The following is a 12,695-nucleotide window of genomic DNA, read 5'->3' on the forward strand; positions in this document are numbered from 1 at the left end:
ATGCTTAACAAATGCTTAACAAGTCTGACAGCATCTGTGGAGAGAGAAACAAACTTAATGTTTGAAATCAGTGGACTTTTTACTAGAACGTAAGTGAGTTTGTCAGAAGTTGCTGATCATCTGACATTTAATTTTGGGACTACAAATGGGATAAACGTGTCAGTGTCCAAATTAATAAAAAAGATTGGATTAAGATTAGAAAGCATTGAGCTGTGATAGCTGTTTCCTTCAGACTGAAAGATGGTTACACGGTAATGTCCTCCAATGGTCATTGTTAGGACCTCAGCTTTGTTTGCTACATACAAATGACTTGGATCTTGGAATATAGAGTAAAGTTTTCAAAATTTGCCAATAATACTAAGCTTGGAAACAGCAAGGATGATATGAATTGCTTGCTGTATGACATATACTAACTGAATGGGCAGAGAAATAGCAGATGGAACTTAATATAGAGAAATGTGATATGCATTTTGGCTAACAGGATGGGGTGAGACAATATATATAAATGGTGTGGCTCTAAAGAGTATGCAGGAACAGACGGGCCTAGGAGTGCATAGGCATTGATCTTCGAAGACAGTTTGGTGTTGGGGAAGATATAATCTAGGTTGGAGAAGCTGAAGTTATTCTTCTTGGAACACAGGAGATTGTGGGAGTTTTGATACAGGTGTGCAAGATTATGACAGATTTTGATAAGGTAGACCGGGACAAGCTGTTCCCATTAGCTGATAGTACAATGACACGGAGATACAGACTTAAGTTTTGGGCAGGAATGTAGAAGGACTGTGAGGAATAACTTTTTTAGCATAATGAATGGTAATGACCTGGGATTCAGTGCCCCTGTGGGCGGTAGAAGTGGAAACAATCAATAGTATGTAGGAAATTGGATGGCTACCTTAAGAAAATAAACTTGTAGGTCAGTGGGATTGAGTTGGGGAGAAGAGTTGATGGTTTGCTTCACAGAGAGCTGGCATGGACAAGATGGGCTAGATGGCCTCCTTTTCTGCTGTAAATGATCTGACTCTGTGTTACAAAAAGCAAAGAAAATTACAGCAGAGGAACAGGCCCTTCAGCCCTCCAAGCCTGTACCGACCATGCCGCCCGACTTAACCAAAACCCCTTCCCCCTCCAGGGATCATATCCCTCTATTCCCATCCTATTCATGTATTTGTCAAGACGTTCCTTAAAACTCACTATCACATCCGCTTCTACTACCTTCCCCGGCAGCTAGTTCCAGGCACCCGCCACCCTCTGTGTAAAAAATCTGTCTCATACATCTCCTTTAAACCTTGTTCCTCACATCTTAAACCTGTGCCCCCCCTAGTAATTGACTCTTCTGCTCTGAGAAGAAGCTTCTGACTATCTACTCTGTCCATGCCTCTCATAACCTTGTAGACTTCTATCAGGTCGCCCCTCAACCCCCGTTTTAGTGAGGACCACCCAAATTTCTCCAACCTCTTCTCATAGCTAATGCCCTCCATACCAAGCAACATCCTGGTAAATCTTTTCTGTACCGTCTCCAAAGCCTCCACATCCTTCTGGTAGTGTGGCGATCAGAATTGAACACTATATTCCAAGTGCGGCCTAACTAAGGTTCTATATAGCTGCAACATGACTTGTCAATTTTTAAACTCAGTGCCCCAGCTGCTGAAGGTCAGTATGCCGTAAGTCTTCTTGACTACCTTCTCCACTTGCATTGCCACTTTCAGTGACCTGTGTACCTGTACTCCCAGATTCTTTTGCCTATAAATATTCTTAAGAGTTTCATTAAAGTATTTATGTATGGGTATGGGATTTTACATTCAGTTTGAAGGTGAGAAGTGTGGATCTGAGACTAGTGTTTTAAACAGAAATAAATAAGGTTATGAATGCAGAGTTGGATAAAGTGAACTGGGAAACTGTGTTATAAGATAGGACAGTAGAAGTGCAGTGGCAGACTTTTAAGGAGATATTAGGAAAAATTGAGTGTGTGAGAGAAAGCTAGCTAGGAATATAAAACCAGATAGCAAGAATTAATGCAAGTATTTAAAAAGGAAAAGAGTAACTAAAGCTTTTGTTGATGTGTGAGAGACCAGGTTAGTAAGCTGTCAAGAGGAGGTAGAATCTATAAATTGATATGGACAGGTTAAATGAATGGGCAAAAAATTGGTAGATGGAACACAATAGTGGAAAATGTAAACTTATCTATGTGGTAGGAAGAATAGAAAAGTATTATTTAACTGGAGAAAAATTGCAGAGGGGTCTGGATGTCCTGGTACATGTATCTTAGAAAGGTAGTATGCAAGTACAGCAAGGATTAGGAAGGTAAGTTGAATGTTGGTGTTTATTGAAAGGAGATTGGAATATAAACATAGGGATGTTTTCCTGCAGCTGTACAGGGTCTTGGTGAGATCACATCTGGACTACTATGTACAGTTTTAGTCTCTTTATTTGAAAAGGATTTAATTGTGTTTGAGGCAGTTTAGAGAAAGTTCACTTGATTCATGTCTGCAGAGAAGGGCTTTTATCTTATGATCAGAGGGTGAACAGATTGGGCCTGTATCCATTGGAGTTTAAAAGAATGAGAGGTGATCTTTTTGAAACGTAGAAAGTTCTATCAGGACTTGACAAGGTGAATACTGGGATGGTAATCAGAATAGGGGGTACTGTTTAAAAATAAGAGGTCTTCTTTTTAAGATGCAGAAGATGTGAATTTTGAGGATGAGTAGTCTGTAGAATTCTCTCTTCCAGAATTCAGAGGAACATTACTGATCTCTCCCTCAGAATTCAGATTACTGGGTCTGAATATATTCAAAGCTGAGTTAAATTTTTGGTGAAAAATGAGTTGAGGATTATTGGGCCAGTAAAAAGGTGGAGTTTGAGCCCACAATCAGATCAGCCATGAATAGCCAAAGCAGACTGAAATGGCCCAAGTCTGTTCCTAAGTCCTTTGTTTATTAATCATTCAGATTTAAAATGGGATGATACTATTCAGTCAGTTTGTACATTTATCGAATCAGATTGTGATGTTCTAAACTTTTGTATATGACAGATTGCTTGGTTATAATGACACAGAATTTGCCAATTCTGCAGTACTTGTGACATGCTAAACAATTTTTAGTACTCAAGTTTCAACCCCACCCTTTCCCACCCCTCCATTCAGAATTAGTCAGAATAGAGATTAGATTTGGAAGACATCCTGTGTCTACAGACACGTGAGATTGGCAAAGATATACTTGTGATTTCCATAGCTTGTTTTTCTGGTACAGGCCATTAGCTTGATGTCAACTTGAGGAATGTAGCTCCATATCAAATGTGAATGACCAGAAGTCTCACCCACTCTTACCATTGGTCTGTTGGAGGGATTGCAAATTGATACTCAGCTTGTTGGTTGCATTATGAATGCGTCTTCCTTGGCCATCAAGTCCTGGGTTGGGACCTGAACCTGGAACTTCTGAGTCGGAGACAGAGACACTACCTGTTGCACCACAAGACTTCTTCCAGTAGAGATTAACACATCCAAAAATTCAGCAATTCTGTGCCATAGAATTTATCCTTTAGATTTGTGTTTTTGTGGCTACAATATTTGTCATATTATGCTTGCAAATTTTAAATATTCATTTTGTTATATTTTAAGCAATTCAGGAAAGATATCGAGGGATTCCAGAAACTGTTTCATAGCTTACTGCAGAGGAAAGGCCCTTCAGTAGAATGGGAGAAGATCCAAAAACCACCTGAACATTCTGTAAGTTCTGTGAATATAACATGATTATAGACAATGCTATTAAAATGAGTACATAGCTTAGAAATATTAAGCATCTGATCAATATGTGACAATGATGAACACAGTAAAATTGATATTTTTCACTTCTAGGTGATAAATAGGGATGCAATGTGACTTTGATTACTTAGACAAAGTTCTGCAACAAAATGAATGACTCTTCTAGGGAATAGATACTATTTCCATAGAGGGAATAAATCATTTCATCCTGGTTTACATGTGCAAAGCTAAAATTCAGTAATCAAAAGCATATACTGCAAGTTTTTGGGAGTTTAAATTATTTTTTCTCTTCAGGCAAGGTTAGGTAGTGTACCATTCATTTATTCCGTTTTTTGCCTTTTCAGTGAGTGTTTATGACTGTTTTGACTTGGCAGTTTTATTGTAACTGCCTGGAATTTACCATTGCAAAATGACAATCCTGATTAAAATATTTGATGAACGTGAGCACTGAAGCCATCAGAACTCGTAGATTGACCCAACTATCTTGTCATCTGTTCAGTTTTGGTGTTGACACCTTGCTTGGATATTATTGTTCTAATCCCATGACCATTGGTCACCCTTCAGTGCCCATTCTCCAGAGAGTGTAATTTGCAAGGTTGCCTGACCACTGAAACATTGCAGTCTCCTCATTTAACATCCACACAGAGTTTCCAAACCCATGGGCAGTGAGATTCATTGAAACACTGTGCAGTGTAAATTTATGGAAAAGATTATCTGAATTGGCAAGAAGCAAGGATCGAGTGGGGCCAATCTGACCAGTGCAACTGTCATTCAGTGATAAACAGAGATATATTGGGAGTTAACTCATGCTGGCATCTACAGTTATTTGAAAACACCCTTGTAGGTTTGCCAATCGTTTTGAGTTTCGCTATCTTTGTTACTAAGAAGCAGTAACTAAAATCCTTCAAATGATACAGAACTTCAAAGTTTATATTTTTTTAAAAAGCAAACTAATTATAGCAGATGGTAAGTACTTTCAAAATTATGTATTTCTGTTTACATATAAATCCAGGTATTGAGAGAATTTCCTTTCCAGCCCTTGGGAATAAGATGCAATATTAATTTAAAGGAGTGGCCCAGATGAAGAGAATGAGTAATAGAATGTGTTGTGTAAGTGGGGTGAGGGAATAAATTTATTATAAAGTCACTGGTATCACATTTTGGAGGTCAGCCAACTCATTTTTTTAAGGAAATGTTCTCCACTAGGTTTGGCTGACAGTGCTTTTGCTGTTTACTGCCGTGAGTAACCACTGGGGATGCTGGATGTTGAGATTAAGTGAAAAAGTGTTCCTTGCTTTTACCTAGCCTTGAAAGCATGACAATGCTGGCTGTGTTCATGTTCTGAAAGCTCCAGACATCTGGGATAGAGTTGTTGAATTTCTGCCTATTTTTTTAAAATTACATTGCGACTGGCAGAAACATATTTCAGAATGAAACTGCTGTGTCCTTAAGATTGTTCATTTTACTTCAATTTTTAGAATAAGTAAAAGCTATTAGCATCTTTTGGAAAATTCAATTAAAAAATAAGTATACCGGAGACAAATTAGTATTGGCCTCCAACTCCCTGACAAATTCCAGAGTTTAGTTTCTAGTTAGCAGCCAGATTATTACTTGGAATCACAGTACATTCTACATATACATACTTGAAATGTCTATGATTCATCCTCACCTTTTCTGCACAGTAAGAATGATTGTTATTGTTGATGGCTACTACCCTGAAACTGACTGATGCAATTGAAATACATTTTATATGTAAATCATTATTGCTAAAGTGAGTTTGCAGCCAGAACTGCCTTGCCATGTTGAACTGGAGCCATATGACAATTCACTCTAATTTTTGGGTAGCTTTATCAGAGTCCCAGTACTTATATTCAGCTATCTGTAAATTTAAAACATTTAATTAGATTTAATCATTTATCTAAATAACTATTTAGTTGGTTAAAGTCCGTTGCAATATGTAGTTTGTCACCTTGTTTTGGGTTTCTTTTAGAAATATAGAAACATAGAAAATAGGAATAGGAGTATGCCATGTAGCCCTCTGAGCCTGCTCTGCCATTCAGTTAGATCGTGGCTGCTCCTTAACCTCAACACCATATTATGTTCTCCCCATACCCCTTGGCACCTTTGGAGTTTAGAGTCTAGAAATCCATCTATTTCCTTAAATATATTCTGGGATTTGTTCTCCACAGCCTTCTGTGGCAGAAAATTCCACAGGTTCACCACCTGAGTGCTCCAGGAAATCACTGGATTTGGTATAAGACAAGTAGCATTTGACGTCCTCTTCACCTCAGTCTAAATGGCCTACTCTTTACCCTGAGACTGTGAGCTCTTGTTCGAGACCCCACAACAAGTACAAGTCTCAACATAGGAAGTCTGATAGTTGGACAAAATTAACTCCTTTGCTCCTCACTATTCTCATTCCCAACAAGTTTTGTGAAAATCAGTGGAACAAAGGGTTGTGTTTGTGGTCTTCATAATGGTGTAAGTCCACACAATTCTAAATGTACTATAGCATAAACCTGTATAACATATATCTAGTTCAATTTATTGCACATTTTCTATTCCCGTTCTACTTTTAAATTACTTTCATGAAGTTTTAATGTTAGGATTTGTTTTGTGTCTGGACCACTTTTCCAGTTCAATGGTCATAACATTTCAGGAGCAAAGGAGTTAATTTTGTTCAACTACCAGACTTCCTATGTTGAGACTTGCAGTCTTAGTACATTAACAAGGGACCTGTATTCTGAGAGTGCTCCACTGAACAGGGGCCAATTTATAGTGGGGGCTAAAGAATGTCCTCAAGTTTAATTCTGGCTGGCAGGTCAGGAAGAAGAAGAAAAATGTTGAACAATTTAAATATGGTTTATGAAAAGTAGCTTGTGTTCTTATTTTCATATATGTATGAAGAGAAATCTGTCAAATGCTGCTTGTCTTATACCAAATCCTGTGCACACTTCCTCTGGTTGGCTTAGTTTATAATTGTATACAATTTGTATAATAATATATCAAACTTGCAGATGGTATAGTACAAATTCACAACTCTTTAGGATAAATGATTTGAGGAACACAGTAATATAGTCCTAAAGCTTGGGGCAAAAGATGTGCAATAATCAGTCTGGTATTATCCCCAAGAATGGCATTGCTTTACAATTGTGGAGAGAGGTAAGCTTCTTAATAATGGAAATGTTTCCTTGTAAACCTATGCTGTGTTTATTGGAGACCCTCCATTAGGTGAGGCAGGGAGACATCCTTCAGAGGGGAAGGCAGTAGTGTGGTGGCATTGTAAAGCAAAGGTGGATTCCCACCCCGCTCTGAGAACTAACACCAAAATACCCAAAGGTGAGTATCTTGCCCTATAATCTGTAAAAAGTGTGAGAGAAGTGGTCTTCAGCAATCTCTAGTGGTTAAATACAAAATAAATCCCTGACACACTCTCTAAAATCAACACGTAACAATTTATTTATCTAACTAACAGTGAGCAAATTAACTAAATTATTAACAAACCAAATAATTGCTTCTAGTTATTCACTATTCCCAGATAAACATGATTCTAATGGTATGCTGTTCAAGTAAGTACAATTCCCACGCATTAACAAAAATAGAATTTAGTCACTCTCAAAATTACAACCAGGTTTGGAATATTGCAGAATATTCTGGCCTTCTCTGTTGATTCTTTTGTCTGGAACTTCTTTCTTCTTTGGTATCTTTGCTCTCTAGAAGGATTTCTCTAAGAAGTAGATGAAGCTATGCGAGCCAGCGATTCTTTCCCTCTCTTGAGCTGGGAGTTGTTAACTCTGGCAGGTGGAAGTGGCTCTCTCTCCTTTCTCCCAATGCCCCCTTCTTTTATACCCGTGATGACATATCAATATTTTCCACAATAGGATTAGTCCTAGTTGTCAAAACCATCATATTTAAATTTAATGGGTTGCTGGTATCTAAGTGCTTGATTTAAATTAATTGGCTAAATTCGAACACATGTCTTGGTAACACCGCTGCTTGGCCTTTCCATACTAATGTTTCATTTTGGGCTCTCTATATACTTGCAATTTTAAAATCTCTAAGCACAGAAAAAGCATCACCCTTTAACAGGACCATGCAATGCTTTCCTCCCTAGCATTTTACAATTTTTATAATTTCACAAGCATCAAATTCTAACTTTCTACTTTCCAATCTACAATTACTGTCCCCAACTTTGCAACAGTATTGTCACTGGACTAGAATCCAGAGACTCAGGATAATGCTGTGCGACCCAAGTTCAAAGTCCACAATGATAGGTGAAGTTTGCATTCAACAGACATCTGGAATTAGAATGATGAAACCACATAAAGATCCACCTGGAACATGGGTGCATAAATTTTCCTTCAAATATAAACATTGGGAAGACCAAACCCATTGTTGATGGATCTCATGGCTCAGAGTGGAGCAGTACTATCTGCTCAAAGCTTTATGATTACCAACTGCTGCATAGCAGAATAATGTGCTGCAGGGCGAACAACTAGCTAGTGCAAGCAATGCTGCCATTTAGATTCTGTTACGATCGGAGTAGTGGATGGGAAGATCCAGAATGGAATCCCAACTCAAAAGACCATAACTTTTTAAAAAATCAAACATGGAGGAGCAGAGCCATAGGGCTGCTAATTAGTCTTAACAGCAAGAAGAAACATTTATTAAATATGAAAAATATTGGATTATAATACATTACTCCTTTACCCCTTTGGCTGAACAAATACACACAGATTCTAAGATCAACACAGATTACTAAGTACTTTTGATGCTACAATAGTCTTACTAACGCACACAATCCCCTTTTAAACTCACAAGATGGTTGTGGTCAAATACTCTCCACTCTGAACCCAAGTTAATATCTGTAGATTTATCCCCTGCATTCCCCCAGTTATGGTCACATGAGAGTTTCCAAACTGCACCCCAAAGTACACAGCCAAATCTTCTCTCACAGTAATGCTTTGACTTAGTGGTTTGCATTCCATAATCCATGATGTGGATTTGCTGGCATTGGACTGGCTGCTCCCCACTCCCTGGATGAAGGGGCAGTGCTCTGAAAGCTCGTGGTTCCAAATGAACCTGTTGGACTTTAACCTGGTTTTGTGAGACTTCTTACTGTTCCAAAATCCAGTCCAGGTTTTCCAGATGACACTTTTAAATAAAGCTTCAGCTTCATTTTTAACGGTGAGTATGGTCCAGGATTTGACACCAACTGCTTCAGGATTTCTCTGTCTTGAATGCTGTCTAACCTGGTCACAATTGCGTGAGCTCTCAATTCCCAGATTCTTATTAAAATTATGTCAAATATTTTAGCTACCTCTGAGGTCTGCTCCCGACTTGAAATCTAGCTAGTGCAATTATTTCTTTAACTCGGAGCATTTTGTTCACTCTTCCTTGAATTCTTCTGAACAACACGTTTTGTTTTTGTTCACTTAATTTCAGTCATTTGAACTCTTCTTTCTGTCCCAGTTCCTTGGTTGTCTGGACTGTATCTTGTTTCTTAGGAAGCCTGCATCAGTGCAACTCCCTTGTCCTCCACCTTCTCCTAGCTGTTCACTCCCCAGTGATCTGTCTCCAACTACTCCAGCTTCCAGTTAAAACTAATAAAGCCCTTTCTCTCTGGGAAATGGACCTACCCCTGAAACTATATTTTTTTTGTGCCATTATACTCTCTAAATACAATAGAATCGCAATTAAAACTTAACCAACCTCCACACATACCTTTGGCATTAATCTAACTATAGGTCCCTTCCAGGCACAGAAACATTAAACTAAATCCACTGAAAACTATACCTTATTTCTGATGTTTACCCCAACAAATATAAATCCCTTAAAACCATCTTTGTAACAATTCACATATGGCCACACATCAATCTGAAATGGACCTCGCAGTGCAGCAAGCTGGCCATGCATAGCAAACAGAAGCTAGAGACAAGATTTGGCAGCACTCTTTCCCCTTGTGTCAGAAGATTGTGTGTTCAAGTCCTACTTTTACAGACTTGAGCACTATATACAGATTGGCGCTCCCAGTGCAGTACTGAGCAAATACTGTTCAGGCAGAGCTGTCATCTTTCAGATCATGTGTTAAACCAAAGGCCACGTTTGTTCCTCGGATGACTGTGTAAACAAAAAAAAAACCCAATGCACTATTTGAAAGTTCTCCCCAGTGTCCTAATCAATGTTTAGCCCCCAATCAACATCAATAAGAAGGTAGTCTGGTCATTATCACCTTGCTGTGTGCGGGATCGTGCAAGTTACTGTTATATTTTCTACATTACATAATATTGCAAAAGTACTTAATTGGCTGGCTGGAAACCAATTCAAGACACCTCAAGTTTGTGAAAGGTGTGGTATAAAATGTCTTTTTATTGTTGCCTAGTGATTAGATTTCTATTTCACAATCTTGTAAAGCCCCAATATGCTCTACAAATAAAATTAAAATATGTCATTAAAGTACAATTTGAAGAGTGGTCACTGTTTTAATCTTAGAATAATGGCACAAATGGCAACATAATAATGACCAGATGATGTGTTCAATGATGTTTGAAGGATAAATAGTAGCTGGGACAGAGGTGAGAGCTCTCCTGCCGTTTATTTGAATAGTGTTGTGTGATCCTTGATGCGTTTTTGCAAGAGCAGGTCAGGCCCTGTTTGATGTTCCATCTGAAAGATGGCACTTCCGACACTGCAGCACTACCTGGGTTTTTTGTACTCAAGTCTCTGAAGCAGGACTTGAACCCACAACCTTCTGAATGAGCTGTGTGTGCTATCCAATAAGCCACACTGACATCCTGAATTAAAGGAATAAGGGTGATCTATCTCGAGGGAAATGCAAAAATACTTACTGACCCTGACTTAAAGAAAAATATAAAAAAGGTGACAAAAGTAAGGACTTTTTAAAACTATTCCAAGGAGCTATTCATCAATTGTTTTTGAATTTCTAGCAGAGTTTGACACTGGTTACTTTGAATACAGCATCATGATGGTTGATGGAGAACACATTCTACTTCCAGATTCAGTCTTACGATAAAATACAGGCCCGAGGGTTACCAGATGATGTGGCTTCACTTTTAAGCAAACTGGTGGTTATCAAGTTGAATGGAGGGCTTGGAACTAGCATGGGCTGCAAAGGTCCCAAAAGTCTGATCAGCGTCCGCAATGAGAATACCTTTCTAGACCTCACAGTTCTGCAGATCGAGGTAAGGACAAGTTTATACTCTTTAATATAGCCAGAATAAACTGAATATGGCTGATTGTTTTGCTATTGGCTTCTGTTGATATGCTACATTTACTTACTGTGCTATTAAATAGTACTCAGTCACTAATAATCATAGAATCCCTACAGTGCAGAATGAGGCCAATTGACCCATTGAGACTGCACCAATTCTCTGATGAGTATCCCTGTAGCCCCACACATTAACCATGGCTAATCCATCTAACCTGCACGTCAGGAACGCTAGAGGTTCAATGTCCCATATTTGAGCATGGACTAGACAGAGTTGGCTATTAGCTGTGGTGGGACATTACAGTTGATCTTGGTGTTGCATGTGCAGATATCATGTGAAGCTTTGTGGCTCCTTGGCTAGATCCCTGAACAGCCTTCAATGTTTGAGATCATCTTTGAGAGTGAAGTCACCATAGGAGCTATTGCTGAACTATGATCAGCAGATTTTGACTACCGTCTGTGTTTTGAAAGGTAAGAAAAGTAAGGTTCTAAACTTGTGATGGTTCTTGAGTCAGCTGAAATATCCATGCATCGGTGTCAGGCTTTGGCAATAGCCTTGGAAAGAGTTGTTCGAAGAGCAGGTGGAGTCTATTTCTGTTTCTCCAACTCTGGCCTTTAGTGCATCTTTACCTTGTTGCTATTGCTAATGGTTTTTTGCCTTCAGCTGCCCAGGCTCCATGGCATATTGTAGAATTCCTTTCTTTATCCTCTCTGTGTCTCACCACCTCCTGTTAGAAACTCACTTCTTAGACCAAGCTTTTTTTTTGCTAGTATTCCTCCTTGTGCCCTTTGTTTTGAATGTGGTCTTTGAGGCTGTAACTGGGACTATTCTGTTAGGATCTCTGTATAAAATGTGCAATTATTGGAGGAAAAACACTAAATAGCTAAAAGGCCTTTGTCAGTAAGTTCGTTACAGACTGGTGTCTAACTCTAATTCCAGTTATAGAATTTAGTACAGCTTTGTATATTCAGGAGTGGGGGAGGGAAAGGGTTTATACCAGTGAAGTATCGCAGCATTATGTATTAAATGGTGATTAAAACAAACAATTATTTCTTAGCAAAATGTACATTAATATTGATTTGATAGCATTTGAACAGAACTTACCATACTGATGTCCCCTTGGTCTTGATGAACTCTTTCAATACTGATGAAGATACGAAGAAGATATTACAGAAGTACAGACAGTCTCATGTGAAGATTCATACATTTAACCAAAGCAGGTAAATGCATGTTTCACCACTAACTCCACAAAGCAGTCAGTCCATCTAATTAGAGCTCTGTTTTCACATGAATCTGCAATGAGGGCAGCATAAATCTAGAGTCTGTCTTGGTCTGACTCACTGCGCAGTGTGCGATAATTTGTACAGTTTGTATTTGTCCTCATGTGGAATGGGTTAATCAGGAGTATACTGAGATCATCCAACCTGCCTGTCTCTGTTTCCTCTCTTCCATCATCCCATTGAGCCAAAAATCCTCAAGTCTCATCCCACGCTGGCCCTGAACCTTCTCTCTCATCTCTCCTCATGTCCACATCATGCTCTTATGTCTGTGAAACCCACATTCCCATGTTAGCTGATATTACTAAATGGTTCTTTTTCTTTTGGAAAAAACCCTTGACCAGTCCATCCTTGCAAATCACCACCAGCTTGCCTTTTCTTAGCAAAGTCCTTGACAGTGGTGTTGCTTCCCAGATCTGTGCCCATCTTTTC

At 38.8% G+C, this 12,695-nt stretch overlaps 1 protein-coding gene across 2 annotated transcripts in view; it reads left to right on the plus strand.

Annotated features, from left to right (window-relative positions):
- The window catches only part of ugp2b (UDP-glucose pyrophosphorylase 2b), a 39,682-nt gene that overhangs the window by 11,437 nt on the left and 15,550 nt on the right, over nucleotides 1–12,695 (plus strand). For both annotated transcript variants that reach the window (XM_080199962.1, XM_080199961.1), the window contains exons 3-5: nucleotides 3,614–3,721; nucleotides 10,774–10,959; nucleotides 12,073–12,206. In XM_080199962.1, coding sequence (XP_080056088.1) covers nucleotides 3,614–3,721; nucleotides 10,774–10,959; nucleotides 12,073–12,206 — 428 coding nt within the window. The remainder of the gene's footprint in view (nucleotides 1–3,613; nucleotides 3,722–10,773; nucleotides 10,960–12,072; nucleotides 12,207–12,695) is intronic.

This window comes from Carcharhinus amblyrhynchos, chromosome 12, assembly GCF_965287045.1.
Source record: "Carcharhinus amblyrhynchos chromosome 12, sCarAmb.v2.hapA, whole genome shotgun sequence".
NCBI classification, from domain to species: Eukaryota; Metazoa; Chordata; class Chondrichthyes; order Carcharhiniformes; family Carcharhinidae; genus Carcharhinus; species Carcharhinus amblyrhynchos.